The sequence below is a fragment of the Balearica regulorum genome, chromosome 14, assembly GCF_011004875.1.
Source record: "Balearica regulorum gibbericeps isolate bBalReg1 chromosome 14, bBalReg1.pri, whole genome shotgun sequence".
Taxonomy (NCBI): Eukaryota; Metazoa; Chordata; class Aves; order Gruiformes; family Gruidae; genus Balearica; species Balearica regulorum.
In genome coordinates, this window is record NC_046197.1 from 10,422,703 (window position 1) to 10,449,933 (window position 27,231).

General features: G+C 43.0%; 1 protein-coding gene across 2 annotated transcripts in view; it reads left to right on the forward strand.

The window, feature by feature from the left end:
- The window catches only part of ERGIC1 (endoplasmic reticulum-golgi intermediate compartment 1), a 60,759-nt gene that overhangs the window by 25,025 nt on the left and 8,503 nt on the right, over positions 1-27,231 (forward strand). For both annotated transcript variants that reach the window (XM_075766731.1, XM_075766730.1), the window contains exons 3-8: positions 6,064-6,136; positions 16,289-16,383; positions 17,019-17,143; positions 19,664-19,768; positions 23,758-23,818; positions 24,997-25,097. In XM_075766731.1, coding sequence (XP_075622846.1) covers positions 6,064-6,136; positions 16,289-16,383; positions 17,019-17,143; positions 19,664-19,768; positions 23,758-23,818; positions 24,997-25,097 — 560 coding nt within the window. The remainder of the gene's footprint in view (positions 1-6,063; positions 6,137-16,288; positions 16,384-17,018; positions 17,144-19,663; positions 19,769-23,757; positions 23,819-24,996; positions 25,098-27,231) is intronic.

A 27,231-nucleotide genomic window follows, 5' to 3' on the forward strand; every position in this document is an offset into this window, starting at 1 on the left:
AATCTCTTGCCTTGGGCCCCTTTTCCTTCCTTCCTCCTCCTGAGGGAGGCTGTAGGCTGAGTAATGCAATTTCACACAATTATATGCCATGAGCGCACTGTGTGGAGCGGTAAACATTGATCAGGTTGATCCTGCCAGGCCTGTAATTAGGCGCCTAATTCAGCTTTCCTGTTCCATTGAACAGTGACTTCCTTTGATCATGTAGCTGTGCTCCATTCATCCGTTCTTGTAGATGGGTCAGTAGCCTTGTATGTCATTGCTGACGTGAATGATGTCATATCCCTTGGTGACAGCAGGCATCAAATAGAACTGAGTCAGTAGCAGTGAATCAATGGACACAAAGGAAAGCCCTTTGTGAGCTAAAGAAACTCCTTGCTCCTTACTGTGAGGGTGGTCGAAGACTGGAACAGGTTGCCCAGGGTGGTGTGGAGTCTCCATCCTTGGAGATACTCAGAACAACTAGACCTGGCCTTGTACAACCTGCTTTAGCTGACCCTGCTTTGAGCAGAGGAGTTGGATGGGATGATCTCCAGAGGTGCCTGCCAGCCTCAACTATTCTGTGCTTCTGTGAAGATAGCGCATTACTCTAAATATTTACTGTCAGAGAGTCCTTGTCCTCCGTGTTCTCCTGACCGCTGAATTACTTGTATGTTGACTCCCTTTTAGATCTGCTGAAACTGTGAACAAAGGGCTTGAATTAAACTGTTTTCTAATTTAGAGGCATATGAGATTTAGTGTTTTGAAAGAACACTTTGAACTTGTTAGTGATCCTGCCTTTTCTTCTGTTTTGGAAACTAAGAGTTCCCACACTACAACTGGGCTCCCTTTGAGAATTTGTCTTGTTATGAATCACCTGCAAAAGAGTATGTTTTAGAAACAAAAAAACCATCAAAGGCCATCCAGTGTTAGGCTTTCTGATCTGCAGTAAACAGCTCAACTGATAAGTCTGTTGTGGGAAGGCTTGAAGGCTGTGACTCTTACTTAAAATTATTAGCTGACTTATTTCTCTCTATTGTTATTTGCAGCTTCTCAGGCTTTGATTTTCTTCTCTAACTGGTTCTCCTTCTTTTTGTCAGAGCATTTTTAGACAGGCTGATAGAAGCTTTTGAACCACTCAGGCAGCCAACAAGCTGGTGGCTTTGCATGTGAGGATTTTGTGTGCAGCTTTCCTAATGGACTTTCTGTCTGACCAAGCCTGTGACTTGTAATTTGAAAGCCAATAATCTTGTGTGCTGTAGGAGGCCATGAATGAGACAAGCCCATTACCATGCCAGCTCGAAGCCTGGGAAGGTTGCATGATTTCGTGATAAATGCTTTAGGCAAGTCAGCTTGTAATAACATTGGGGGCCTTGAGGGCAGAGGAAGGTTCTGCTTCTCAAAAAAATCTTTTAGGGTCTAGTAAATATGTGAAATGACTATGGCTACAACTGTATTTTGGCTTTCTTGAAGTACTCCAGGTTTTACAGAGCAGATATAAAATAGCCCGTAGTAGCCGACTATTAATTTAGGCCCTTCCCACATGATTTCTGATGAAGCTTTAGTTCAGCATCATTTCTGGTGTTGAAGGGTTTCTGAAATAGGAATGGATTTACTGCAGGATTCCTACAGTTGCTTTTGGATTGTAAAAAGCCCTTTTTTTGAAAATTTTGAGGTTTATTAGGGAAGAAGGAAGATCAGATTACAGAAGAAAATAGATGGAAAGTACCAGCTCTGCTTCTGACCACCACAACTAAAGCAGTCAACTCCTCTGGGAAAGCAGCACAGGGACAGCGTGAGTTAGGGTGTTTTGGTGGAGAAGAGCAGGTGATCTCGAACACAAGCAAGTTCAGAAGCCATCTGGAGGGTTATCGAGGCTTTCTTTTATGTATGGTTTTGTAATTTCAAAAGTTGCAGTGAACATGGCATACAAAATATTTCAGATGTGTGTTAGTGACCCTTCCAGCTGCTAAAAATTAATAGGAATGAAGGAACCAAAACCAGTCCTTTGCTGTGTACTGGAGTGAGGTTTGTGTAGAACAACATACCCACTGCTGTGGACTTCTCTGAAAAGTATGCAGAAGTTACTCATTCCTTTTTCTCAGTAAAAATCTCTTCTTTCAGGCAGCATTGTGGTCCCTGTGCCACTCAGCCAGTCATGCCATTGCTGTCCCTCTTGCACCAGATGCTTGCGCCAGTCTTTGCAGGCCTTCCCACCGCTGTGTAGGGTGTCTGTGATGCCAGTACATGGCCGCTGTAACAGACCTGACTAACGTGGTGACAACTTGGCCATGTTTGGGTATGCAGGCAGCAGCAGCACATGCCCTGGCTGGCTGACAGTTGGCATCTGGCTGGACAGGAGCAGTCTGACTTCTTGAGAGAGGGGTCTACAACTCAGACAGCTGCTGTAGCAATTCTGCTATTTAACAGTCAGCGTGGATGCATAGTTTGGATGCACATATTGTATGCACACATGGTAATGTTATCCAGAAATACTCTATGCTGTTTGGAGGCTGGAGTTTTAAATACACATCAGGAAATATCAAAGTTATGATTCACATGGCATCTGTAACAAGACCCGTTCCTTGCACTTCATAGCCGTTTGCTCCATTGAACAATAAATACTATTAATTTTATGCCTTAATATAGACATGGATCCACGTTCTCAGTCTGCATGATGCATTAAACACTGCGTTTTTTTCATTTCTTGTGGGGTGGGGAGGAAGAGTCAGAAATGTACGTAGATGGGATATGTATCAGAAGGGATATGTACAAAAAGGTTAGGTTATCAAAACTGGTGTAGGAAGAAAAACCTCGGGAGAGTTTCCCATCCTTTTGGGATTACTGGTTAGCCAACAGCAGTGTGTTCCAATGTATCTGACAACGTTTGATATATTGATCATATTATCATAATAGTGTTTTAAGAAACCTGTTTTAGATGGTCCTTCAAGCTCTGTGGGAACATCGCAGTGCTTTTGCAGTTAAGCTAAGCTTTATGCATGAATTGTTTTATTCTGTCTGATCCTAGCCTTTAATCTACTTTCCCAAATATAATACGTTGTCAAATGTGGGTGGCAGGAACTGCATTTGCATTTGCGTGGAACCAAGTAAAGGCCTTCACTATGAAATAAGTTGCTGAAGTACTATGTGCACAAATTCTTATGCTGGGAACATCGTATATGCCTGCAGCTCCACACTAAGGAGAGGAGCTCACGTTCCGTGTCTGAAAAAACATGGACTCAAGAGACAGTTTAACACATAAGACCTTCACATAAGTCTCATGCCAAAGGCACCCCCCGCCCTGAAAATATGTGTGTACAAGAAGAGTGCAACACAAGAGCAGCCATGCTAGCTAGGTCAGTGCAAATGTCCATGTAGCCTAGTATCCTCTTGCCAGCAGTGCTCAGCAGCAGATGCCTGAGAAAGAGTGTGAGGTCAGGTTGAACACATCGCCAGGCTTTGGTCAGTTGGCAGTTCTGAACTTCTTGAGCTAGAGATGGTTCCTTTGTGTTTAATAGCCCTCAATGGATTTCTTCTTCAGGGCATATCTGATTCCTTTTTGAAATCTTACAGACTTTTTTTTTTTAAAGCATCCCCAACATCCATAGTCAAGAATTTTCAGAATTTAGTTAGGTATTGTGTAAAGGAGAACCTTATCTTGTTTTTAACCTCCCCCTTCCCTCCCATTCCCATACTGGAAGAGAGAGTGAGTGGTTATTCCCCATTCATCTCCTTCAGGCTGCTCATGATTTTATATACCCCTCTCATGTCCGCCCTCAGTAATCTCTTTTACAGGTTGAAAACTGACTATGTAGTTTGAAGACTGGCAAAAGCATTGAGGAGCTTTGAAAGTCAGCCCCTGCCAGGTGTTTCAGGGCATTCTTACAGGATTTTTTAACATATAAGTTAGTGGAGCTTTACTGCACTGTATTTGGTAAGTATTGACACAAGTCTTCACTGCAAGAGCTAGATTGGAAGATGGACTTGAGGGAGCAAATACTTGGTATGGTGGAAAAGGAGAAGATAATTTGATCATGGAAATGGCAGAGAAGTAAGTTTAAAAATTGGAAGAGAGAGAGAGAAAACTCTGGGAGAGAATTTACAGTTAGTACCAGGCTTGCGTAGAAGTGCTGGAGAGCAGAGAGGTCTAGCTGATGCTGTGGAAAGCCTTTACAGGATGGTAACAAGCAGAGAGGAATATGAGAAGCAATTAAAGAAGAAAGGATTGTCTCTATGTCAAATGCTTTCCACTGCATACTGCCAAAGATCAGAGATCTTGTGTCTCTGCTGTTTGGTGATTAACAGTAAGAAACACTGGATCAACTAGTCTTGTGCCTAGGTTGCTTTTTTGTGCTCTTACGTAGGTGTATATGTTCTCATAAGAATTTGCTGCTGTGCTTTAAGTAGACCTTTCTGCTCCCCTAGGCCACATGGTGCACCGTGCCAGTGGCTTAGCTGGGTTACAGCAGTGGTGTTTGTCTGTGTCTTGACAGCCAAGACTTGGAAGCAACTGTGTGACCATCTGAGGTTTCTCTTTAGAAATTAATATCCCCTCTTGCTTCCCATTTTCCTACTGGTCTTTGACTTTGATTTTCCCTTTTCTTTCTTTCTTCATCCTAGCTAATGGATTTTTTGGCATCTCTTATAATCCCTTGTGCTTTTCAGAGGGTTAGTAAATTAATCCACCCTTGAAATGACTCTGATGAGGAAGGGGAAGCAACGTATTTCTCTTCCTCAGAACTGTAAACTGACTAATCTGAAGAATGAGGCACAAGGCTTTAGGTCACTCGAGGGTCTGTCTTGGTATTTGCCTTAAGTACCTCCTCTTTCCTTCCCTTGCCTCCCACATTGTCTACCAAGGGAGTTTGGGCAGGCTCAATTGTATGATAAAATTGCTCCCCAGCCAGTTGTTGCTTGAGCTTCCTGAAGGAGCGGGTACTCAGGCTGTGTAGGTCATGTGGAATAAAGTTGAAGAACAGGGTTTTTCTTATGTATTTCTCAATCCTAATGAATGGCTGTGGTAAAGTGGTCATTTCCAAAGAGTGCTTGGTCAGTGTAACTCTGCTGGGATTGAGGGGTGAGCCAGATTGTACTCCTGTTGTCACAGCCCTGGAATAGCATGCCATTTCCTGGTTTACTCTTTTGTATAGTGATTCATGGTGAACTTGGGTATTTTATTTAATACAAATACACATTGCAGCCCTGTCTCCTTGAGTTGGCACATCGTTGTCTACTCCAATCATCCCTGCTCAATAGGATTTACAGCCGTCCTTCCTTCCAGCCCCTCCTGTGTGGGTCAATGACTCTGTCACTGCTTTGTGAATGTCACTGTACAATGTTTTGAATAGTTTCCTGATGAAGAGTAGCCAGCAATATGCCAGTTACTTTGGGTTACCTCCTTTTAACTCTAGGTTGGCAAAGACATGGAACTTGTTATCCAGGTACTTTGCAATTCCTTCACTGGGAAATTTCCCTCTGTGAAGAGTAAATATATCAGCAAATGCAGAAATTAGAAAAGTATCAGGCATTGGCTAGACTAGTCCATTATCACCATGTCTCTGCTGTACCAGCTGGGTAGCGCAGACTGTGAGATGACTTACACGTAGCCTTAGAACTTGACAACCAAAATGTCTCCTAATCCACAAAACACTGTGTAGCTGACTCTATGCTTTTGAAGCAATGAGATGCTGATTCTTTTTCCTTTCTTGAGGTTTTAGTAGTAATAAAAATACATTTGGAGCAAGGGCTCCAGAGAAGTCATATTGTCAAGCAGCTTTGTCAAGAAGGAGGGAAAGCTGGCAGACCAACATTGTGTGCTGGAGATGGAGAGTGCAGGAGCCATGGGGAAGTGGAAATGATGGAAGAGGTGGCCCGAGAATTAAGATACCCAGCAGGATGTTGAATATTGGCACGCCATTGAAGTCACTGCTCTGATGGCCCCATCTGGGTCATTGTCTCTAAAGAGTACTAGTTCTCAAGTGTGTCTGGGTGGCATATCCATGGGAGGAATAATATGCCTGTGTGAAAACAGTTTGTCTTTGTTAGAGATATGAAACTAACCTTCTCCTCTCCTTGCCTCTTTTCCAGTCTCTGTCTGCTGCTGTCTCTTCATACTGTTTCTCTTCCTGTCTGAGCTCACCGGATTCATAGCCACTGAAATGTAAGTAAAAATCATGTTTTCTTTTGTTTGAATGTATGTACATATATGATTCTTTACAGCTTTAGTCTGTTATCTTGAAAAATGTGCCTGTAATTTCACCAGGTCAGTTAGTTGTCTAATGGGTTTTGGATTCCTTTTGATTGAGTCTGAATTCTCAGTCATTCATTTTTTAATTTACTGAAGTATGCTAGGCAAACTTGATTCTAAAATACTTCTGCTAGAGAAAACAGTTCAGACCTGCTTGATCCTTTATTAGCTGCATACTGGATTTCTCTGTTGAGCACAGTGGATATTTTTCATGTGACCACAGATCCCATCAAAAGCTTCTGACCCTTTTCAGTTCTCTGGTGATCAGGTGTAAGGTAGCGTAAAACGCTAAGACCAATATCAGTCAGTTGTGGTTTCCCTCTTCCTCCTTTGAGATTTGTTTCCCCTCTCCTCCTGAATAGGCACTTTCCTCTGTACTTGTTTGATTCAAAGTAATTCTCAAAAACTAGTGTATTTTTCATCACTGATACCATATGTGTAAATGTGTGGTGCCTACTGATTGAATCCATGTGGTCTGTGCTCTGAGGCTGTGACGTCCCATTGCAGATAGGGTGGGATCTCTGGCAAGACATTTTCTTTTACCGTCGCTTCCCTGTGGATAAAATGGGTATCACATTCAGCCAGTCTTCAGTGGATGTTTTTGGAGATGCTTTTTGGGAAAATGAATTGCATCAAATATGAATGATTATTAGTTTAATGTTAATAATAGCTTTTTTTAATTTCACAGCTGAATCTGATATATGCAGATAGCTTTACTCACACATGAGTTTTATGCCCTTTCTTTTTTCCTGTTGAGCCTTACTTGGGACCTTAGTTAACAGGTTTTGTGCCTGAAACCAAGTTGTCCCAGGTAACCTCTTTGGGACTTTGCTTTGAGCAAAATGGAAATAATTTCCCCTTTAGAAAATTGCTCATAGAAAAAGTATTTTAGTTAATCAGATTTTTTTTCCCCCCGTTCTCATGCTCCTCCTGCCTTGAAGTAAACTTTTCTTAGTAACTATTAACACTGGTACCTTTGTTTTGGGTTCTAGGAAACATTCTCCATCATCTTGCTGATGTGGCAGTGAGCTCACTAGACTGTGATGCACAGTTCCTGGATAGTTAGGAAGGGTGGAACTTCTGTCAGACTTACCTGATGGTCCAGATAGCAACACATGTCACTGCTGAGCAAAAAAGCTCTGAAACGCATTGGGCTCATGTGCCATATTTAGATTGACCATGCTTTACGTGGCTTCTGTGGCTTTTTCATTGTTTTTGTGCAGTCTTACTTGGGTCAAGAATATAATTGCAAGAATAATTTTAACCTTGAGTAATGTTTAACCTTAAGACAGTATTGTAATCTAGCTGTAGCTAATTTTTTATGCCCATTGCACATTTACTTCAGAGATAGTATCTTAGGTTTCTTACTCACTTGGTGTTTCTTTGAATTCAGTTTCGTGCATTTGCTTGTAAAATAATAGTGGGTCACCTTATCAACCCACTTCTCTCAGGAGCTGAGTTTTCTTGTTTTTCTTGTTTTAAAAAAAAAGAGAAAAGCTAGACGAATTGCTACAAGTAAGATGGTACTTTTTCTTTCTCTCCTCTTAGATCTCATTCTCTCATTTGTTTTTTCTTATGGTTAATGCTTTACCAAAGGAATTAGTAATATTTACTGAATTTTGATCCAATGATTTGAGTGCACATGCCTTTATGTAGTGGTAGTTTCCTGACTAGAGATTTCTTTCTGAACAGCAAAATTGTATGATTCTCTGAGGCCTCTTCATGCTTTTTTCTTAACAAGGTGATGCATTTTCCGCAAAGACATTGGAAGTGCTTTAAGTTCCCGCAGTCAGCTGACAAGTTTCTCATTAAAACCTCAGAGAGATGGTAAACTGCCTTTACCAGCAGGAACAGTGTGGGGAGGAGGTGTCTGTAAGCAATAAAGCAGTAAAATTTTAGAGAGGATGTCATGGCAGAGACTGAGACAAATGAATGCAGGAAACTGATTCGTCATGGACCGTCCAACACAATAGCTCACAGAATATGAAAACCTCCTTCTGATGACTTACAGGTCATCAAATGCTCTCTTGCTGGGAACAAATCACCCATAGCATTTGTGATTAGGCTACCCTTGTAACAGCGGAAATACTGCAGAAAGTCGCATAACAAAGTGCTTCCCAGTTCAGCAACTTTTTAAGTAGAAGTAAACTTTTCTTTTTCCATTTCTAACTCATTGCTTTCTCTTCCGGGAAACCCAGTACCTTAAAGGTTCAGAGATGTTGCTAACCTCTCATGCTTCCCTTTCACGTGTGTATTACTGGCAGTGCGTTGCTGGGCAGTATAGTCTCATCATTCAGAATACGGGTGCAGAAGTGGGGAACTCTATGTGGTCTGGAACAAACAGCGTGAGAACTCTGTGCCAGCATTTAAACTGGGTGGTAGCAAAGTAACGGGAGATAATATCTCACAAAGATATTTTGAGCCTCGTTTGCCCATGAATTAAATACTTTTGAAGATATGGAAGATTCCTTATGTGCAAACTGTTCGATTCCCATCAGCTTTTATTGCAAGCTTCTAAATTCTTTTATATTAAGAGTCTTCTACAACAGATATCTCTCACAGCTTGAAGTTTCTTGGTGTCAGCCAGGATCTGAATGATTAAGTAGAGTGTGCACTTACATGGGGTGAGCTTTCCTGCTTTGTCAGTGCCAGCTGTGCTATAAGACTGCATTAGTGTTTCTCCTCTTGTGTAATATTAACCTTAAAGCAGTCATGCACTTGACAAAAGCTGGATTGCATGGGGATAGCTGCACATTTTTGATGGCAAGGTGAAATTGAGAGCACTTGGCCTGGTGCCTTACATCAGAGACGTACCAGGTTCACTGATGTGGACTCATGCTTACCTCATAGCCCTGTTACGCTGAGTAATTTTGCGTAGTGTGTGTGCATTGGCAGCCTGCTTCAGGGCAAGTCAGCAGCAACCTCAGCAGCAGTGGTACCCACAGGATTAACTGTCTTAATTCTCACCAAGGGGAGGTTTCTTTGGTATCTGCATCTAAAGTGAGAGGTTGGTGTGGTTTGTTGAACTCACGCTGTAATGTGAGAAAATAAGGTCTGCTCCACACCACACTAACCCTTAATACTTGCTGGCTTCTGCCCACTGTTGGACTTTCTTGCTACAGTCATATGACTGTAGCAACTTAAATTCCTGGTATTACTAGAAATCTCAGTTTGGTCACTCTTGCCCAACTTCAAAGCTGTTTTCCCTTGACCAGCCCATTGTTTTAACATTTATAGTCTCAACTGCTAAAGACTTGTCTGGGTGGCAGAAGGCCAAGAAATTACACCCTCATCTTGAGGATAACAGTCATAACACTATAACCAAACAGATTACCTATGTAGGGAAGACAGCGTTCATCACAGTAGCTATGTCATAACTCGTGTGAGCATTTCTAATGAGCAGTAAGATTGCGTCTGTGCACGGGAGCTTACTTCAGTTAGGAAGTCAAACTAAGACACTGCGCATTACAGTGGACATGCAGGAAATTCATGTGGCATAGGTAACACACTATAAATGCACATCCTATTTTGCTGACTAGCTTCCTGTGTAGATGAGCCCTGAGTAGGGTAGAAAACTCCTAGTTTCTCATCTTCTAGATTTATTGTGTGACCCAAACAGGCAGTACTCTGAGCAGCCATGAAGGGAATCAAAGCTTGGTTCTTAGGTGGGGCTACATCCTTTTCATGAAACCCACAGTGAAGGACTGGTGAGGAAAGAGGTTTTTCTTTCTTTGCTCAGCTACAACCCATCATTGCAGTTAAGGGGAGGCTGAGTTTAACTCTGGAAATCAAGGATCTTTTTTTTTTTCTCCCCTGTCCAAACTGAGAGTGACTGAAGACTTAGCCCAAAACAAGAACCTAGATCAACCTCCTCAATTCTGTAAAAGACAGATGAAGAAAAGGAGGTCCATGCTCCACATTTGAACCTGTGCAAAACTGGTAGTATCGAACACAGTTGTCCCACTGAGCAAATGACTCAAATGGCTGAAGAAATGAAGCTAAAGTGTTAAATGTGTCTGGTATTTCCTGGGCAGGATCAGTAGTAGGTTAAGAGTTGAGAGTAGATTGAGGGCTAGAAATTGCTCAGCATACCTTTAACAGCCTTCCTCATTCATCTTGCTGTTATGTGGCAAATCAAGAATGTAGAAATCACCTATCTCTTTTCTAATTAACTCAGATCAGTGCTAGAAGTTAATAGCTGGCAAGATGATAATCCTGCAGTTTTATCACTGTAATTAGGTCATGAATTATGTTCTGTAGGATCAATAAGAGTTTTCCAAGTATTCCATCATTAAGGAGGAGAGATGTTATTAACTAATCTAGTCTACCTTGCATTGGCAGCCAGGGGAAGGGGTAGAAGGGTATGAATGTGATACTTGTGGTATGGGTGTAGCTGCTCAACAATAATTCATCTGCTACAGCACGCTGTAGAAAGCAACAGACCATTCCTGGCAGTGTTTTCTTTTTTTTTAATGAAGTAACTGGCATTGAACAGGCTGAAGTGACAAGTTTGCTACTTGGAAGGCTGTGCCCCCCTGCAAGACAATTAATTACTTAAGCAGAATATCTGCAATAAAAATACTGCCTTTGCATAAAAGCATAAATCATCAGCAATGTCCAAATCATTTGTTCATTTAAGGTGACCGGATCATTCACTGGAGACACCTTCTTGCTTCAATCTTTATAAAATTACCTTGGCCCAGTCTATGAATATCACACAGCCCAGCTGCGATGCCAGAGTCGCATCATGTGCAGCACAACTTGACGGTTCATGCAGGTTGTCAGGTACCTTGAATGTCGGAGGAAACAAAATGCCAGGAGCTTCTGAGACCAACATTGCTTTTTCACATGGGATTCATTTGCATGCCCAAGACCGATCCTGAAGTGAAGCAGAATTGTTATCATACCTGCCTTCGGAGCTTTTTTATCCCTTAGCTCTCCAAGGTATGTGGAATGTGTGGCTCTTGGCCCCTGAAAATTTCTCATAACAACCTGCAGGATCAAGCTGCACCTACTGTAAGCAGCAGAGTGTGATCCTGGTGCAGCAAGAGTTCCTTCTGCTGGAAACTGTAACCTTGGAGCGTAAGTCATCTGCACTGGTGGGAGCACATATGTTCTGATCCAGGTCCCAGACATGAAGTTGAAGATGCTACTCCCAACTCCACTAGCTCATCCAGTTGAGGCAGATGAAATGCTGGAACAAGCTAGACCAGCACAGGGAATACAGCCTAGCAGTCAGAGGGAATGGAGTTGTAATCCTGCTCTCGCCATGGACTGACCTTGAGACAGACACTTTTCTGTAGAAGGATGTAATACGTAGCTGCCTACCTCTCAGGGGTGCTAAGAAGCTTAATTAATGTTTGCGCAGTAACTTGGAGATTACCTAATAAAAGGTGTTATATATTTGTGAAGTGTTGTTATGCCGTTTGTCCTAATGTTCATGTGTGGGTTAGCAGGAAGCGGAAAGTCGTGTCATGATGTCATTTGCAATTTCTGACTCAAATCTGCGTTGACGTCTTTCGAATACTTCTCCTTCTTCCTGTCTCCTGGAGAACTAGAATTCCTTCCTTTGTAGGACAGTGTGTTTTCTGTGCTTCACAGCTGAGCCAAGACCTAATCTGGCACAAAGACCTTCTCAGTAAAGAACTGATTGAGATTCAGGGCATAGAAGGAAGATTAGAAATGGCAGAGCAATAGACATATCCACAATTTATTACACAGTAGAGAATTTGCTGACCTGCTTGTTGTTTCTTTGCACAAATTGAGAAGAAGATAAGTTGTTTGTCCTATGTTGAGTCTTCTCTGGGTTGGCACAACTGAGAAGGTGGTAGTGCAGGAATCTCAGCTTCGGATGTTTATGTTTCTGGAAAGTGGTTGATTAGAGATGAAATGGCAAGTGGAGCCAAGAGGGCTCACTGGAGAAAGTCTTTTGGGAAGCTTTGGGCTCCCTCAAGAAAGAGTAATTATTTTCCCGCTTAGGGTCCTGGAGACCAGAGAGTGCCTCCTGGGAGCTGGAGAACAAGATAAAATGCAGCTTGCTGGAGTAAGTGGTTGTATTTTCTGTATGGCTGATGACTGGGGAGGAGAGTTGTTTGGTTTGAAAGAGGGAGAAAAAGGGCTAAAACTTGAAGCAGAGACTAGGACAAGGAGGACAGAGGACAAGGAAGATATGTTTAGAGAGCACCCAGGCAGCGTCTGAAGCCCTGAAAGGTCAATGCAGTGTGTCTCCTTCTGTATTCAAATGGCCACAGGCTCTTCAGCTATTGAAGTGCTGAAGTGTGTAATTCTAGTGGCCAGGGCTGCTGGGTGGAAATAAGTTGCTGGGGAAATTTTGTTCCTGGGAAAACAAACCGTTGTGTCATAAATCTAAGTCCTAAAGCATGGGGAACAGGTCTGGCTTTCTTTGGATAAAATCTTAAAGAAATGCTGAGCCCTCTTGCTGCTGTTTCTCCCTTTCATTCTCTCGCATGCCATTTGTATGAGCTGCAATCTTAGCCAAAGAGTCCCTCCAACTTTTTCTGTGTAATGCTGCAAGTTTGCAAGCAAATGGGATAAGCAACTGAGAAGCCCAACAGCACTGCCTAGGAATGTGAAGTATTTTGAAGTGGCTCTTTCTAGAAGTGAAGCAGATTCTTTCTGTGTGGATCAGAGCTCCTGCTACAAGGAGAAACTTTCCTTCCTTTCCTTGAATCAGTGGTGGGAGGCTCCAGGGGAAGGGGGGGAGGAGGTCTACCCCTCACCTGTCCTATTGCCCTCATTGCATTTTCATAGCTCTGCACCTCACCCCCACCATATTGTGCTGCCTTTTTTTTTTTTTAAATAGTCCTTAGCAGCAACCAGTAAAATACCAGCTTCTGTGTGCTTATGGTCTTTGGAGGAGGTACATGCCATCTTTGGAGTCACAATACGACCCTATACGCTGCCTCTCTAAACAGCCATAGGAACAGCTGCATTTACAGTGTCTTTCTGCCTGACCTCAGGTTTTATTTCCCATCCCAGATTCACTGTTAAGCACTCTTACTCCTGGGACACTTTATTTTCCAGGAGGTATAGCTATAAATTAGAGCCAACTTCATTTTTTCCACTGGAGACATCCCTTCAGGGACAGTTGCTAGAGGTGGTAAATAGTGCTTTTCCCAACATCCCAGGATTGTCTGATTAAATAATAGCAAGGCTATGTGCAATTTGGCTCCTTGGCCCTGGGGAGGAGAATAGCAAAGGAGGCATGAGTGCCAGTTCTCTGACAGCTCCATCCAGACTTGGGTGGTTGTGGTTCATGGGGGGATTCTGGAAGGAGTGATCTTGACCCTGGAAGTTTTCTTTACCTGTGAGGTTTCCAGAATGTGTTTTGGGAGTCAAATTTCCAGTTTGTTGAAAATGATGTTCTTTCTTCTGACGTTTGCCCCAGCAAGCACAGCCTGTGGTGTGTAGACGTTGTGCCCTTGGTTCCCCATAGGGAGACGGAACCTCAGTAACAGAGCAGGTCAGCACAAAGGGTGCACTTTGGAGCCCCTGATAAGAAACCTTGCTGGGTTTGTTAGCTTGGGCCCTCTGCAAGAGGTGATGCTGCTAGGAGGAGGTGGTGGCCGGAGCTGGGAGGGAGAAGCAGGGTTCAGCAGGCAGGGTGCTCCATGAAAGGTGATGCTGTGGTTCCAAGGTTCAGAAGGAAGGACAGACTGTCATGAGCTGTTTGATGTCTAAGGAGTGATAGGTAGGGTTATGAAATTGGAACATGAGTAGGAGAGGGGCAGGGGGCTACTAGGTAAAGAGGAGGAGGAGGAGGAAGCGGCCGTGAGCCTTGCCCAAGGGACAGGTTGGGAACCGTTGGTCCAGTGACCGGAGAGCAGAACAGGAAACCAGTTTCGTTTATCTGCAACTAATGGGCTGTGTGACGTGGACAAACTGGCCTACTTCTCTTTGCTTCAGTGATCTGGTCTGCAACCGAGTGACCTCATCCCTTGCCTTCCTATGGTAAGAGCTTCCAGAGGCTCTCTGTGCACAGTTTCTCCTTTGCCTTCTACCAGCCACCACTTCTCACTCACTCATCACTGAAAGGCTTATGCGCCTTTGCTTACAGACCACACCTGACCACACATTTCCTGACAGGTTCAGCACTGGAAATCAGCAAATACAAATATTGACCTTCCTAGAGCTTTCCTCCCAGAGCTGGGATGTTCAGCTGTGCTGCTGAACCTGATGCGCTTCTCTGCCAGCCCCAGCGCGAATGCTCTGTTTTGCCAGTAACATCAAGTTGCCCGCGGCACTGGCTGGGCATGGCCCACATCTCAGATGGCAGAGAGCTGGGAAGAAGCCAGGTGCTGTTATGAAATAGGTTGGCTGGCAACTGGGATCTTAATGGGAAGACTTGGGAAGTGCAGAAAGGTGCATTGCTTTGGGGGATTAATGCCTGTCCTGGCTGGAGCTGCTCCTCACAACCGTATTTGGACATATGACTTAATCCCAATCGCTACCCAATCTGCCAGTAATAAACACATAGAAGATTTAATGCATTCCACCCAGGAGGAGAGGCCTCAGCCAAGAAGCTTCTAACTAGGTCACTGATGAGCAATCTTTCCCCTCCCTCTGTGTCATTTTTATTAATCACTTGAAAAATACGTTGAGTAATGATTGCAAGCAACTTGTCAAGCCAATTAAAAACAGAGAAAGGTAGGGCTGTGAAGCTGAAGACAAATGCTGTGCTGGTTTTAAATGAGTGTCTGTAAACCCCACTGACCTGTGAGTAATTACCTCAAAAAAAATTGGTAGCTATGTGTTTCTCAGTGTGAAGGCTTGTTTCTTCTGAATCCACAGGGCAAACAGTTCATTATGGTCCAGAGATGTATCACCAGAGCAAAATCACTTTGAATCTGTCTTGTAGCTGCTTTTAGTCTAGTTTGTCTATTAGCATATAGACTCTTTGGCAAGGGCTTGTCAAAGGCTTTAATGCACTTTGAGCATTAAATAAAAATAATACAGAGCACTTACTAGGGAAGGTAGTTTATTTTATGTAGCTTGAACATAAGTTCCTATAGCTTTATAATCTGTCCAGCTGGAAGATAAATTGTCAAATCTTAGGGTTTGGTGAGGCTGAACAGTGTTGGACTTTGAGGGAGAAAGAGCTGCTAGGTAATCTTGCCATCTTCTCGGTTCAGTGTGGTGGGTTTCCCTGGAGTAGATTCTGTAGGACCATTCAGCTAAGTTGGCTGTGCTTGCATTGGGTTTTTTTGGTTTATATTTTATGTGTCAGATGGATTGTATGTGCCAACAATAAATATTTATGCTCTTGTATTTCTTTTACTCCGTATCTGTATTTCGTCTTTGTGAAATACGTGCCAGCACTGTGGGTGCTATGAAACAACATTACTCTTGGGGAGACTGTTCCTTAGTGTGTTAGATCCTGCTGTCCAGGATGTTTTTTCCCATCTGTTCCTGGCTCAAATCCTCTTCTCCTCAATTTTAGTTGTTGCTTTTGGTTACCATTCATAGATTGAAATGAGATATTAAGGAAGGAGATACAAATATGCCATGCTGCCTTCTTTTGCCGCTGCTTCGTCAACTGGGTGGCAATAACAAATGGCAATTAGTTACACAAATAAGCTTTCCTTTGGGATTGAGAGCGGCCTTTCTCTAAAACTATTTATGAAACAAACTGAAAAGCACATGCTTCCCTCTTTCCTAAAAGGAGTAGCAGCCTAGGTATGCAGAGGGCTAGCACGCTAGCCTGCTGCTTCTTCAGCATTAGGTTCTTGTTTTGTATCACCTCTGGATGCTCGGGTTAGGGAAGGGCTCAGGAAGCATAAATCAGAGCAGGAGTTTTGTTTTCTGCTGGTGCAAAGGACTTGTTTAAAGCCTTCTGCACTTGCCAAGCAAGAAGTAAAATTAAATCATGATTTGCCCCCATGCAGTTGTGGAGGGCTTTTCCTGCTGTCTTGTAACTCAGTTGCAGCTGTCACACAGTCAAACCCCTTGCTTCAGAGCCTCCTTTCTTCCCTTCCCATGCAAGCTGTTGTTTTCCTGTGGAAAGTAGCTATGTGCCTGAACTCCCCTGTGTTTTCTGTCCTCCAGTGTTAATGAGCTCTACGTGGATGACCCAGACAAAGACAGTGGAGGTAAAATAGAAGTGAATCTGAACATCAGTTTGCCAAACCTGCATTGTGAATGTGAGTACCCCTTTTCACTTACCAGTTTTGCTTTGTATTTTAAGTAATAGTTGAAATGGGCCCAAACTGGTACAGTGGCCCTTCTTCTGTAATAGGGTGGATGGAGATCAAGTAGCTGCAGCCTTTGCCAATACCCCATTGCTTTCTGTTCCAGACCAGGACACCTGTTTTCTTGGACCCTGTGCTCGCTCTGCAGCCTGTGTTAGTGGCTGACCTCCCTCGCTGGCTTCTTTCTAAATCTCATTTCCTTTCTTCATAGCAACCTTTTTGTCTCTAGGAAAAAGAAACTTCCCAAATTTCATTTGTAACTCTGAATGCACCAGCTAGTTGTTGGCTTCTCACAAATCACCTGAAGCTTTTCTATTTGTGTAATTGAGATTGCAGTCACTGGCAGGGTATGGAAGGTGTATTTCTGTCAAATAGGCAGTCTGAAAAGTTTGATTACAAAGTTCTTTCTGAAGAGTTGGTATAACAATTAGTATTTGACAAATGGTGTTACTAGCCCAGTTTAGTCAAATGTCAGGAAAAAAGATGTGGATTTTTTTCCCAGTAAAGGCATTGCATGCTTTTCCTATGCAACCTTCCTGTTATTTCTTTTGTTTTGATTTTTGTCTCCTCCCCTCCTACCCACGCAGTAGTTGGACTAGACATCCAAGATGAAATGGGAAGGCATGAAGTGGGTCATATTGACAACTCGATGAAGATACCTCTCAATAATGGGGATGGCTGCAGGTTTGAGGGCCATTTCAGCATCAACAAGGTGAGTAGGAATGACAGTGGGTGAGTGTTGCTGGCTGGGGAAGTGCTGGCAAGATCCGTTTGGAAGATGCTCATGAAAATCTGTGTGTCAGTGTCTCTCCTGTAGAGTCTACATTAGTGTCCCTAATCAGTGGTAAGGTTAAGTCTCTCGGTGCTGCAGAACAGTGTGGGCAGAGGTGGCTGCATAGTAAAACCCACAGTAAATGTGTTAGATCAGGCTGCTTCTTCATTCTCCAAACCAGGTAATGGAGATAGCATTGCTTAACAGAAGAGAGCAGCTCTGTGCTGTAGCCAGTGCTGTCTGTTTCAGCGCAGCAGCCTAATGTGTAGGGGATATATGAACTCCCTACAAATGCCGAACGGCTTCTGTGTTTACTCGTCAGGACCTCTGCACCTCCAAAACGTGACTCACTGTGCAGAGGTCTTTGGCAATGTCTCTGTCCAAGTGCTCTTTTGTTCCGAGAGCCGCAGAATGACAGGAATGTTCCCTACTAGAGGGTGCCAGCAGAACAGAAGCGGCTCCGTGCTGAGATGTTTCAAATACATGCACGTGGCCTCTGCGCATGCTTTGTCGGGATGCTCCGATTCTGTCTCAAAGAATGAAAATCCAGGCCTGGAGGAGGCTCCTCTCTGGGATGGGTGTGTTCAGAATTGAATAATCTTGCTATGTAATGCTGGAGATGACTGGCTGGGGTGGGGGAGGCAGTGGTGGGGCCCACTGATGTCCTAAGAAGGGCACACCCTTTATTCACGCCTCCTCATGTACCACAGGCTACAAAATCCTACTTCCTTCTTTTCCTCCCAGGTCATGTTAAATCGCATCTAAAAATAACAGGCAGAACCTCTTACCGATTCTGTGGCATGGAAAGGATTAGGGACTTAAAAAGAGGACGTTTCTTTCCTCGCCTCTAAGCTACCAAGATTACTGGCAGCTGATAGTCCACAAAACTGGGAAAGGGCTTCTTGAAAGGTAGTTCTTGTTCTGTTAATTCCCAAAGCACAGAACTGAAATACTTGGCGTTTTGTCTGCTAGATGCGGTGTGTTCTGCTCACCAAAGCAACTCAAAAGAGGGTTGCCGTATGTGGCAGTGAGGAGCTCCTTTCCCTGCTTAATCTGTGAAAGGCCACTAATTACATTGTCTCACATAGTGGTTGGGACTGTTGTCAGAAGTAGGGGACCTGCCCCAGGACTTCTGGCTCTGAAAACCTGAACCTCTTGTGTATGAGCTGGAAATCTTCAGTCCCTTAGCAGAAATTGTACAGGCTTCTGTATGAGCTGGTATCTGGAGTGGGGCGGGCCAGGCTTTGAAACTTGACCGAGGGTTGCACTTGGGTGTTATTCTCAAACCTGAAGAGGGAGGACAAGGTAACAGTGAGATGATTGTGTGTACGTCCTACTGCAGAACCTGCCACCCTGTTTACCAAGCTTCTGTATGACACACCTGAAAGTGTTCCCAGGAGTGCACTGGTGTTCCTCAAGTCATTTAAATTAGCTTTCCTGAAAGCACATGGAACCGGCATGTGGCCTCCCGTGGCCCTGCCAGTGAGGTGTCTTTGCAGAGAGCACAATGGGCACCAGTTGTATAACTGTCCTCCCACCTTTGTCTTAAGCCGTGTCAGATTGCTCCTCAGTGTTGCCAAAGGGTTTGTAAATCAGGACTACTTAATTTCCCAACCTTTTCTCGCCAGGAAAAATTCTTGCACCCTTCATAACAGTGATTGAGTTCAATCTGCTGAAAGGCTTCACAGAGTAGGGCTAGTGACCTGAAAAGTGTGTGCATGCTAGAGTGATCCCATCAGAATGACACCAGTGCTCTTTTTTTGTCCTGGAACTGAGTCCTCAGGTGAAAACTGTGTTTTTCAGAACTTTGTATTTCTCTCCTTTTAAAACATTAAAACCAGAAAATCCTGTACTTGGAAGGGCCATTGTCAGGGCTGAAGATCTAGCTCAGTTTGTATAGGAAGCCCCATAGTGGTTGGTGGGATTTTTTCTCATTTTATATACAACTTACGCACAATCTTCTCAAAAATAAGGTTGCTTATGATGGTACTACAATAAGAATATATTCACAGCTTTCTTGGGTTGTTCTGCAGCAGTGGGACCATTTACAAATGCAAGCTGTGGGAGTAAAACGTCAAGCAACTGTTTGTTGCCTATCAGAGACATGAATCTTATTTTAATGGGGATGAAAGACATAGCCTTAAGTGTCAGGAATCCCTAAAGTTGGGAGTGATCCACTCATCACCTCCTAGTCAGCAGCAGTACCAATGTGAGGGTGCCAGACTCTTGGGCTGCGGGATGTAACCAATCTCTGCTCCGAATGCAGCATGGTGGCATTGGTCAAGTGCCGGAAGGTATTTCAGAGCCTTTCTCTGACATGCCAGAGGTTGTCCACTGTTAGGGAGATATAGCCTGCCAGGCTGGATGGATCCAGGCGTTTCCGCTTCATATCACAGAGCCTAGCAATGCCTTGAGGGATAAAATGTGAAATCCTGTCTTCCTTGTCTTGACTAATTTTAGGTCCCTGGTAACTTTCACGTGTCAACGCACAGTGCCACTGCGCAGCCTCAGAATCCTGACATGACTCACGTCATCCACAAGCTCTCATTTGGGGACAAGTTACAGGTGAGTTCTCTTCCCTGAAAATTCCCTGGCTCTGGGGGAATGAATGCCATGAGAGTGACTTTAACATTAGACACTTTGGTGTTATGGAAGGGCCATGTGCAATGTGGGGAGGACATAAGAAAGGACTGCCTGGGTAAGCAAACCCATCCCTTGCGTTCATGCAATATACACTCAGTCCAGAAGAGTTCACAAACTTTAGATGCCATCACTTCAGGAAGGAGCAGTGTTCAGTCATACGGTAACTTTGCTGTTTTCATCTGAAACTGAAAGCGCTTTTGGAAAACTATGTGGCTGTCTTCCTCCAGGACTAGAAATGAAGATTCACGGCTTTGAAAAATCCTATGCAATACTGTTTTCAGTATTAATACAGCAAACAAATCTGGACTGCCTTTGCAGAAGAGCAGTGAGTATACTAAGGGAAGATGTGCACTCGCTACTGTCTTTACCATGGCACCAGTCAAGTTCCTTGTAATTCACTTCACTGTACTTGCGTAGCAGACACCTATTAGTCAAATTTGTTCTATGAAACACGAGTGAGACTTAGAAGTACCAGTTCTCTGCTGGGAAGAAGCTGAACATGTGTACTTGCCCTGTGGATAGAGTTTCACCAGGTGTTGCAAGTTATGTAATAATTCCTGATTTCTCAATAAGGACAGATTACAGCACTTCTCTAGCCTACTTCCAAGGACCTAGCATCATAGGTGGGAGTTATATATGTGCACACCCAGTTTGCGACTCACCCTAAACATTGCTTACCCGTAGTCTCTCTGTAATCTTCTTTCCTCAGCACAGACATCTCATTAGTCTGCTTCTTGTACACCCACTTCCAAAACCCTTTTTCATGCTAACAAGTCTAAGCATTGCTTTGTAGTCTTCTGACTCTGCTCCTGGCTTCTTTTAGGAAATATTTTGTGTGGGAACACTGAAATATTAGCATATAAATAAGCTTGGCTTAATGTCTGTAATGCACACTGAGATTATGAAAAATATTAGGTAGGTGCTAATAGGGAGTTGTGCAGTTTGCGTGGGAAATCAGCGCTCTAAGGTAGCGTTCCCATTGTTTTATCATGGAGTCTTGAAGTAATGGAGCTAAAGTGCGAATCAGCATGAATGAGATGAGAAGCCTGGACAGTTGGGGGCGAAGGAGCAAGCGTCTTCAGTTCTAGTGGTGAGAAACCTGTCTAGCAAACATGTAGCTGGCTCCTGTTTTGGACAAGTTCTGATTAGTATTTTCAAAGCTCAAAATAACTACTCATCATATCCGTGCACAAGAATGGAGCGTGTAGGTGCTGCTGATTTTGTAGGCAAACATGAGTTCAACAGCACAAATTAAAGAAGAATATGTTCACTAAACAGGTGCTACCAAGACTCAGCAAGCAGTGTAGAGAGCCAGCAAGTACAGAGAGCTTTAAATCTGTCTAGATACACCTTTGAATATTTTGGGTTGTCTCCACCTGCTTTGATGTAATATATGCTCATGTCTTAAAGGGGGTGAGGAGCTTCTCATTCGCTTGTATCATGTGCTGGGAGTTAGTTCTTTGTAGGTTGTTACCAGCTCTGCCAGAATGATCCACTAAGGTACATGCTGTGTTCTCCAGAAAAACCAGTCTGTTTGAAATAGAGGTTTAAATCTCATCTGGCAGTGAATGAGCTTCAATTCTTCAACAGTAGTTCATGTACAATAGTGGCAGACTTTTTGTAGATTTTTCCCTCACGTAGATGAGACCAAAAGTCAAACCAATGGGGTTCTTGCATGTCAGGTAACCTAGTAAAGAAAGAGATGTGGAAAGTAGGAGATTATATGTTTTTAATGATAGAATTCTCTCATGTGCAAGATCATGGTGTTGAATAATCCTGGTTTTAACCTTTGCCGAGAGGTCTTGTCTTCCCTTGATAGCTGCAAGGTTTTAAGTTATTTTAGCCTGCTGTTGGACTCTGCCTGGGTTATATGTCCAGTTATTTGTCTTTGCATGCGTTTGTAGAGGGTAAAGCCTGGCTTGTTTGAGGCCCTGGTAAGCATCGTTTCGAGGTCCATGTTGCAGGAGAATAAAGTGTTGGCACTGTTAAACCACTGAGTAGCCTCCTGTGCCACTACTCCAAGCACTAGATTTGCTCTTGGTAGTGCAGCAGAGTCCTGAGAGTGTCTGGCTAAACAGGCTTGCTTAAGTTCTCTGTTGCAGAGCAATTTTGTTACTGTGGCCAAAAGCTTACTGCTTGTTGAAGTCCCTCCAGGTACTTAACAAGGTACAAACAAGTATGTTCCCCTGAGGAACACACCTGTGCGCTTTGTAGAGCAGAGATTAATTAGCAATCTATGGACAGTGAGGATTGTAATGGGAGCCCAGAATATTCCACAAGGGAGATCATGGTAAAACATCAGACTGAGAGTTACAAATGCCATCCATGTTGCAAAGACAAGAGAGGTGGATGCACCGAAGGACCTGATGGCACAGAAACAGGCAGTTGTGGAGAGGTTAATGCCCTTGTCTTGTGTGGAAGTCCCATAACTCACAGCTTTGCAAACTCACTGTATAGAGAGATGCAGAGCAGACAACTTGTACATATAAACAGAAGCGTGGATGCTGAGGAGCCAAGGACAAGAATGTAAGTCCAAATATATAGGTACCTCACAGGGTAGACACAGTTGTTTGCTGAGCAATCACTCAAATATTTACTGTTAGAGTGTTTGAAGTGGACCTTAAAGACTCTTGCCCAGATGTGCTATGACTTAATTAATTGTCAGCTGTGTCAAGAATGGAACACAATACTGTAGCCTAGTCCAGGGGCCTCTCTTTCTTCATATGCTTTTTACAATGAGTAAAGAATATGTACAGTCTGCATATGTAGTTTGGAAATGGTTGCTGTTGTGTAAAATATTTGAAATGCTGGCAAACTGAGAGGCACTGTAGAAGGTTCAGCTATTGCTTTTGCTCTATGCTTGTTACTAGCACCTTGCCAGTTGAAGTTGCTGATGATTTTCTCTCTAGAGTTCCCTTTCTCAGGAGAGAAACGGGTTTAGTTGCTGCTTCCTCCTAACCATCATCCACTTCCATACCATTCAGAATAGGGAGACAGCCATTAGGATGAGGCAAATATATGCACATGCTGACAGTTGTTGGGAGGGTCTGGGAAGTAGATTCCATTGCCCTGCTAGTGAGGTGAAACTCTGTTCACACCCATGACCAAATACTTCTTCCACACTCTTCTGTTGTCTAGCTTAAGGTCAGGAATTTCTAGGTTGTGGAGTTATTTGTCCTTACTGTATAGCTTACTGTACATTATGTGAATGATGCAACCTCTAATCTACAGCTGTTGCTGTGGAGTTTTCCCTGTCTAGAGAGTTCACAAATTGATTATTCTATCAGTGGACATCAGACTCCAGATCATAGTATGTGGAAGGCATGGGATGGAAATCCTGTTATTCTGGGCAAACAGATACTTGCATGCCTGGGACCAGCTGCAGGAAAAGCTGAATGGATGGCAGTGTTGGCGTGTGTCCTTCCCATCTCCAAGGGCATAGTGTGCATGGTGTGAAAGCTGGGCTAATGAGTTAAAGCTGTACAAGCCCACCTGTTCTGACTTGAGCTACCTGTACAGGAGAACTGTTCAGTTTTAACTTGGATATGATTCCCATTTATGTCCCTTTCAGCCTGATAAATTAATTTCACAATTAACTATGCAAAGCTCTTAGGAAATATCTCACAATGCAGTTTCACAACTGGCTTCTTCCAACTGCAATTCCTTTAGCTTTGGAGTGGTTTTGGAGTTTCATCTTGTAAGACATTGTGAAATCAACTTTTTTACTTGGAACCAACCTCTGTGGTGATGGTCACTGAGAGATCTATCAAGTCATCTTTTACTGGGTTGAAGCTTAGTTTTCGGAAAGGTTGAATCAGGCTGATCTCCTCTTTACAGCATAGGATAGGGAAGCAAAGATCTAGAGGACCAAGTTAGAGCATAGTTTCTTCATATGCCTTTTTGCTTTCCAGGTCCATAACGTTCATGGAGCATTCAATGCCTTGGAGGGAGCAGACAAACTCAGCTCAAATCGTATGTATCCTTGGTGATTACAGGTCTTAGCCACTCTCTTCAGAAGGGAAAACTGGGCCATTCATGCAACACTGGTGTATCCAGAAGTCTTTAATTTGCCTCTTTAACCAAAATGATCCAGACATTGCTGACTGCCATTTCCTCCAGTACCATAGAGAAGGCTTAGCCCAAAAAGTCCTTTGCAGCCCTACTGCAACCTGGACGTTGTCTCCAGCTCTGTTATGACGGACTCAGAATCACTGAGTTTTTTATCCATAACCTATTCCTATAGCTCCCCTTTTATGCTGTCACCACCACCAGAACTTTTTCTTGTTCTTGTTCTCTTACCTTAAGTTTTACCCTGTGGCTGGAAAGATAGACGTTTTCATTGCCCTTCCTTATGAGAAGCAACACAAAAAGAAATTTCCAGTGCATGCTACAATTCAGCATAGTTTTTCTCCTTCAAGTATTCAGGCTCCCGCAGGATATCAGTCTTGTCTACTTCTTGGAACAAAATTTCTATGGCTGTACCTAAAGCTAGACAATTGTGTTTATTTCTTTTTCTCCGGGAGCCAAATGTCATTGTATTACACTTGGCCAAAGGATCCTGCAGAGAAATCATTTAGAATTCTGTTTTCAAACTGTTTCAGCAGGCACAAAAAATGGCACAAGCCATTTAATTAATGAAAAAAATATTAATAATTGTTAAGCAGCTGTAGGAGAAGGAAGAAGAGAAAGGAAGATAAGTGGGTGCACAAGAAATGGGACTACACAGGTCGTGATGCCTCAGCTTTTTCTGTCAAAAGCAGCTCAGTGGGCTGCAGCTCCAACCTTAGCTAGTTCTTGAGTTAACCAGGACAGCTTTTTGTGGTGCTGAGAAGTCTTATCGTTTATAGTTGCAAGCAGTTAGGAATGCTCAAGTGATCTAAACTCATCTCTGTGAGCTGTGGTACTACAGAAGTCTTAGAATGGTGGGCAGGTTCTGGTGTCATCCAACTACCTTACAAAGTTTGTACAAAGGACATAAATGTAGGATGTGAAATTGTCACTTGGTTACAGAACCTGAGATAAGGAGGAGGTAGATACCTTTTCTGTGACTTGTTTTAGTTGATTTGGACATTTACTTTGAAATGTTGTATAGGCTGTGATTCCATTCTCTGAATGCTAACGTATACTTTCCTTTCCTTTCCTGACCACAGCTCTTGCATCTCACGATTACATATTGAAGATAGTCCCGACAGTGTATGAAGACATGAGTGGCAAGCAACGATACTCGTACCAATATACTGTAGCAAATAAGGTAAAGAAGCAGGTAGTTCTCAGAAAAGCTCCTCATTGCAGCCCAGTGGATGCATGGAGGATCGTCAGTCCTTCCTCCTCCCTCTTGCTCCCCTGCTCTGCAGCCATGTACATTTGTTTGTAGGTGAGCAGTAGCCCCTGCTGGGAGAAGGAGGAACTGAAGCTCTTCAGAGCAGGGCTTCCTGTTGCTCCTGGTGCTGGCATTTACCAGGGTTGGGATTGTGAGGGCTTGTCAGAGCAGGTAGTGGTGCTGTTTTAATTCTAGAGAATGGTATTCTTACTCCTGACTTTCTCATATGTCAGTTTAACTGATCTAGATTTCTATATAAATTGTGTGGAAGGTTTTTACATGCTGCAGGAACTCTTGTTATTTGTGTCAAGATGTGTCTGGATGGCAACTGCAATCTAACTGAACGTACAAAACAGCACTTACATGTGGTTTTATTAATAAAACAGTCCCAATTGTGATGGATGTATCAGACAAGTAAGTTAGCAGAGTTTTTAGCTTTTTACAAATGTTGATTTCAAATATTAAGCCACTGAACTTGCAGCAGCAAATGCATACTGGTTGACTATTTCACAGTGCTTACTTTATTATAGTGGATTATGATAGTTATTGTTACTTTATAATTCTTAAATTAATTTACATTAAATGTGAAGATATTTGTATTTTAATAATACAATGAACTGAACTTTAAAAAAAAAAAAAAGGACCCTATTTACTTTTGAAGGTAAAAAGGCTCTTTTAATTTAAAATGATTTGCCAGTCAGGTGCTAAATGAAAGTCCAAAATCTGTTTATATATCTAATTACTGCTAGTTTGCCGTAACTGAGAATCAAGCACGCACTCTCATGCACTAGTTCTCAGATTAATGTTCCTGTCTAGTGACTTTTGGGCTTGCTTGTACAGCATGTCCCAATGATTTGGATGTCTCCCTCTAGTCAGATTACAATGTATTTGTTCTGCTCACTGTCACAACTGTTGTTCTGGTAAGACTCTTGCAACGCAAGTTCTGAAAGTAATTTGGAAAATAGACAGCAGGAGCTTTTGACACTTCTGTGAGCATGGTTGCAAATTGGGGCATTCAGCCAAGACTGACTCATTAGTGCAGGATTGTTGGTGGGGAAAAGGGGAGAGGAAGGAAAAAATGAGGTCAGTTCTATCAAAACTGAAGTGCAGGGAAACAGTGCTGCCTCTGCGTTTTCTTCTCCTTAAAAATAAAAATTCTGTTATCAGTGCTTTAGTCTTTGACACCCATACTGATCAGTGGGAAACAGAAACCGGAAGCCGTAGTCTGGCCCAGATTGAGTAGTATGAAGTGATGAAGAGTCTTAAGTGTGGACTGTCTCTGCTCCCCTTTTACCTCCTAGACCTCTCCTCACTTCCCCAGATAGCCACTGTCCCAGGATATGCTGCAGAACTTCTGGAATAAAAGCCCTGAAAATATTATGACTAGGGACTTCAGCCACATTCTGCTTCTCTTGTCATCCATGGAAAAAAACCATAAATAGAGGGAAATTTGGGATTTATATGAGATTAATGAAGGAGACAGATGCTGTTGCACTAGCTGCCTCTGAGCTCACAGAAAGTAAAATTATCTTTTTTGCATTGTGCTCATAGGTGTCCTATTGCTTGTCCTTTCTTCATCTTTCTGAAGTATTTGAGGTTGCCTTTGCCTCTGTGTGAAGGAGAATTAAAACAGAAGAGGTCATCTGAGTTGGCAGGCATGTCACAGGGCTAAAGAAGGGAAGAGCAACTGGGTAAAGAGGCAGTGTGTGCCATGCCGATGCTGATGGCTCCCGTTGGGTTGCTGAGTCTCCAGCCTGCTTTCCTTTGATTTTTTTTCTTCAGTCTGTCCTTGAAACTTGATATATATTTCCACTGAGAGCACAGACAAAATATTAACTCAAAAAGATGTGACTTTTGATACTAAGTTGATGTTAGTATCTGTTCTTCATTGGCATTGAGCCTTGTTGGGGTGTTGTCCTGTGGCTGGCTGATGGCACTGTACCTGTTATTAAAGAGATAGATTAAAGGAGATTATCACTGGTAATCTGAAGATGTCTCTCCCGAACCAGCTTGGAATACTTTTTTGAACCTTTGCCACTATTTTTCTGTATACAGTTTCATTTTG